The 4,806-nt window shown below is 41.7% G+C and overlaps 1 protein-coding gene across 1 annotated transcript; it reads right to left on the bottom strand.

Annotated features, from left to right (window-relative positions):
• Positions 1-626: 626 nt before the first annotated feature.
• On the bottom strand, positions 627-3,864 carry LOC116379322 (uncharacterized). The gene is made up of 4 exons (XM_031841262.1): positions 2,643-3,864; positions 2,492-2,548; positions 1,649-1,780; positions 627-900 (listed from the first exon to the last, which is right to left on the bottom strand). The coding sequence occupies exons 1-4, from the start codon at positions 2,887-2,889 to the stop codon at positions 662-664; spliced, it is 675 nt and encodes a 224-aa protein (XP_031697122.1). The 5' UTR covers positions 2,890-3,864; the 3' UTR covers positions 627-661.
• Positions 3,865-4,806: the final 942 nt, after the last annotated feature.

Below are 4,806 nucleotides of genomic sequence, written 5' to 3'. Positions count from 1 at the left end.
ACTAGAGGCATCACTGCTGTATTATAGAGATAATACATGTTATTCTCTTAGTGTCCACTAGAGGCATCACTGCTGTATTATAGAGATAATACATGTTATTCTCCTGGTGTCCACTAGAGGCATCACTGCTGTATTATAGAGATAATACATGTTATTCTCTTAGTGTCCACTAGAGGCATCACCGCTGTATTAGAGATAATACATATTATTCTCTTAGTGTCCACTAGAGGCATCACCGCTGTATTAGAGATAATACATATTATTCTCCTGGTGTCCACTAGAGGCATCACCGCTGTATTATAGAGATAATACATGTTATTCTCTTAGTGTCCACTAGAGGCATCACTGCTGTATTATAGAGATAATACATGTTATTCTCTTAGTGTCCACTAGAGGCATCACTGCTGTATTATAGAGATAATACATGTTATTCTCCTAGTGTCCACTAGAGGCATCACCGCTGTATTAGAGATAATACATATTATTCTCCTGGTGTCCACTAGAGGCATCACCGCTGTATTATAGAGATAATACATGTTATTCTCCTGGTGTCCACTAGAGGCATCACCGCTGTATTATAGAGATAATACATGTTATTTTCTTAGTGTCCACTAGAGGCATTACTGCTGTATTGTGCATTAAATCATCTCTAACTCATCTCTTAGTTATTGGTCATTATATGTAAACAGTAAGGGGGCAGGGCTTCAGCAGAAGATCCACATGCAGACAGAAGAACCTGAAACATTCGGACCTGTTCTTCAGCAAGTCGGGCCAGCGCTGCCTGGGCAGAGCCTTCCAGCCCCTCTAGCTCCGCCCTGCGGGAGGCTCTGCTCTCATTGGACGGCTCTACTGAGCTCGCTCCGAAGCTGGAGAGACGCTCCAACACACGACCATGACCACCTGAGAGGAGAACACACAGGAGGTCTCTCTCGGACTACAGAACCAGCTACACAAAGACATTTCAGACTTTTACACATTATTTAAAAATGATTAACTTTATCAACTTTGTACAAAAAGAAACTCTAGGAGATAAAGCAGTAAATTACAGAGGTGGAAAGTAACTGAGTACATTTACTCAAGCACTGTACTAAAGTATAAATGTATCAGATTAGAAAACGTTATTAATCCACAGTGGTCAGACAACAATAGACACGTAAGTAGTTAGTTACTTGAGTACATCTCAGAGGGAAACCGTGTCCTTTTTCATCTACACTTTGTTTGATAACTTCAGTTATTTTATAGATTGAAATGTTTGTATAGAAGACATAAACACACAGCTCAATCAATTAATGGTTGAAGATGTTTTTACTGTAAAACACATCTGCTGGATCCTGATGTAACATTAATAATGTGGTATTAGTACTTTGACTGTAACAGAGTATTTGTACTGTGTGGTATTACTACTTTAACAATGTATTTTTACAGTGTGGTATTAGTACTTTGACTGCAGTAAAGGATCTGAATACTTGCTCCATCATTGGTAACTGTAAATTGGACAGGCCTTCTGTAAACATAGTTTTACTCCATCCCTAAAACTACATTCATGTATTTATAGTTTATAGAGTACTACAGTACTACTACATTCATGTATTTATAGTTTATAGAGTACTACAGTACTACTACAGACCAGTGAGCCGTCTGATCTCACCGGACAGGAAGTGGGCTTCTTCTTCGTTGGTGTCGGGAGCAGCAGCGGTCGAGCTCAGAGGTACTGAGCCGGAGGTCTTGGAGTACAACATGTCCAACAGAAACTTCTTGTCGGTGGGGAGAGTACTGCTCGCTGCAGACACAGAGGACCACATGGTGACAGGAAGTCTGAGGGACATCCTTCAGAATAAAAGCAGCAGCTGACTCATTGGTTAACATCTCCTTTCAGAGAATCATCTTAAATATAAAATCTATTTTATCTCTTTTATTAAGAGAGATAAAAGTCACTGAGAGCTGCTGCAGGTCCAGAGTCTCCTCACGTCACTGTGTAATAATATTAATACAAGAATTCACACTGAAAAGCATATTTTGAATGCTGGTGAGTTAATAAGATCAAATCAGAGATGATGGTTTGAACAAAAGGCAGCTTTCACTGCTAATAAACCAGAATGTGGCCTTCAGAACAAACTAACTGATCTAGAAAAGACATTTTAAATGATGTACATTTGTTTTTAGTGGTATTGTTTGTTTCGGTTCTCGTATCTGCAGACAAAACAAATTCAGTAATCGGGAAGTAAACATGGAATCAGAACATCTTTATGTAAAATATACGACACACTTTATAAAATATCCATTTATCGAAAAAACGTTTGATTGAATTCGATTCATACAGTATTCATAGAGTAATAGTAATACTATAGTATTAAAGACAGTTTTCTGTCCACTGACTGAACAAGGACAGCAGACATCCACCAGGTGGCGCTTCAACACCACAGAGATGATTCTTCATCAGCAGAGACACAAGTGAACAGACACTGAGGATTGTGGGTAACTGAAGTCTCACCTGGGGCATTCTGGGACTCTGAGTGTCTGTTGGTGTCCAAACTGCCGGAGGTGGAGACTACCGACAAAGACACAAGAGAAGAAGAAGATGAAAACGAGGGCCTGTCCCTTTAAGGAGACGTGAACGTGATGTCATGAATGAACATATTTACGTTCTTCACTCGGGTCACTGCTGCCCTCCTCAGCAGACTGCAGAGTCGGGGTGATGATGTCATCAGACAAGGACAGCCTGGACTGGCTGAGGTGTTTACTTATTCTCTTCTTCTCCCACTGAGTGACTGCCAGGCTGTGTAGGAAGGTGTCTCTGTAGAGGGGGGCAGGAAACCAGGTGAGACGGAGCAAACATTGCCGACACGCTGCTTCATCATCATCATCACTTATTGATTTTATTAATATCATGTGTCTTCATGTTCAGACTCAAACCAGAAACAAGTGTCTCATAGAGCTCCTTTAAATGTTTTTAAGACTTCTTCAGTAGGAACCAATGAGACGCAGACAGGAAGGGAGACCGTGTTGAGGGACGGACCGACATGTTGACGGTTTGAGTCTGAACATGAGAAACATAAAGAATGAATACTTTTATTTAGAGGTCTGCAAAAAAAACAAAAAAGAAAAAAACCCAGCTGCAGGCGGATTAAACACCAGAGATTAGTCTCCACCCAGCAATCAGGAACTATAAAGACCAGAGATTAGACTTCACCCAGCAATCCGGAACTATAAAGACCAGAGATTAGACTCCACCCAGCAATCCGGAACTATAAAGACCAGAGATTATACTCCACCCAGCAATCAGGAACTATAGGGACCAGAGATTAGACTCCACCCAGCAATCAGGAACAAAAAGGACCAGAGATTAGACTCCACCCAGCAATCAGGAACTATAAGGACCAGAGCCACCAGCAACACACACACACACAGAAGCAGCAGAGCCCGGCCATCCTCCCTCCAGCTCCCAGCATGCAGTGGGGGTGCAGCTGTACTTACTGAAACCTCCTCAGAACCGGTTTGTCTGGATTTACATTACAGTCATCTGAGCTGCAGACACACACACACACACACACACACACACACGTTTTGTTCCTCAGAACAAACAAATAATGAAGTGATATCAGTGCTGCAGACAGTGTCAGAATAATAATAATTTTAATAAAAGTTTTGATTTGTGGTCAAAACCACATGTTTACTTTAATTTAAGTATTTATATCAGTTTCGATGTTAAAGTCTGTGTTCTGCCACTGTGTCCTCGTGAGAGGGACCACTTAGAGAACCAGTCAGAGGACCAGTCAGAGGACCACTATATACTCACTTTTCTTATCACTAAGAGTGTTCAATAATCCTAATAAATCAGTTTGACACCATTTTGAATAATTTTGAGCAGTTATGATGTGTCATATCTGTCATTCATAACAATAAATGGCTCATAATGTGCGTCTATGTGACCCTGGTAAGGCCTGTGCTTGGCCGATTTACTCGTGCGAGACATTTTTAGATGCGGGATAGTCCAACGGGAGCCATGCGGGGGCGTTTGATCGTATCCGGGTCTGTTTACTGACTTAAAAAAAATTAAAATAAAAATAAAAATCGCAAAATGCTGGGCGAACCCCCCTCTCTACATGGATTGCTCCACCCCACAGAATCGTCTGCCATTTTGTGATTCATTCCGCCAGCGCATTGATCTCACTCACAGACATGCAGCAGAACATGGCGGGCAGAGCTGTGCAGAAATCAGCTGGAATAAATCCGTTTTACATCGCCAAAACTGAAGTTTTTTTACCCAATTTTTTTTCTCGTGACCTGTGGCTGATGTTGGCATGTATACCCATAACTTTTGAACGGTTTGAAAGAGAGTAATTTCGTTGCCACTGTGCGTTTCCGGGTCGAATCGTGCCCCTCCTGCATGTGTTCATCCGCCATGTGCGATCCTGCTCCGTGATGAGAGAGCCATAGAGAGAGCATAGGTCGTCGATTTTTGGCCAAAATTGTGGCAAATCTTCTAGATATCTTCCAGATATGATACTAGTTCATGTATAATTGTGTTTGCAGTGTTTACAATGGCTGGTATGATGATGTTGCTCGGACTTTTCCCGTTAATTCGATATTTAATATGTCTGGAGCAATAATCATATTTCTTTATGAAAAATGCTTTCTACGACACGCTGAATGCTGCACACTCTAAAACAGCCCCCCCGTGGGGGGCTCTCGGGTCCAACGGGTTTTAAAGCAGTGGTTCTCAACTGGTCTGGCTGCGGGACCCACCATCACCCCTTAATGACAAGCTGCGACCCATATATATACATACATACACACACACATACA

This window comes from Anarrhichthys ocellatus, unplaced genomic scaffold (genome assembly GCF_004355925.1).
Source record: "Anarrhichthys ocellatus isolate YVR2014 unplaced genomic scaffold, GSC_Weel_1.0 scaffold4104, whole genome shotgun sequence".
Lineage (NCBI taxonomy): Eukaryota > Metazoa > Chordata > Actinopteri > Perciformes > Anarhichadidae > Anarrhichthys > Anarrhichthys ocellatus.
The sequence above is the reverse complement of the archived record's forward strand: the minus strand, read 5'-3'. Positions and strand labels throughout refer to the sequence as shown.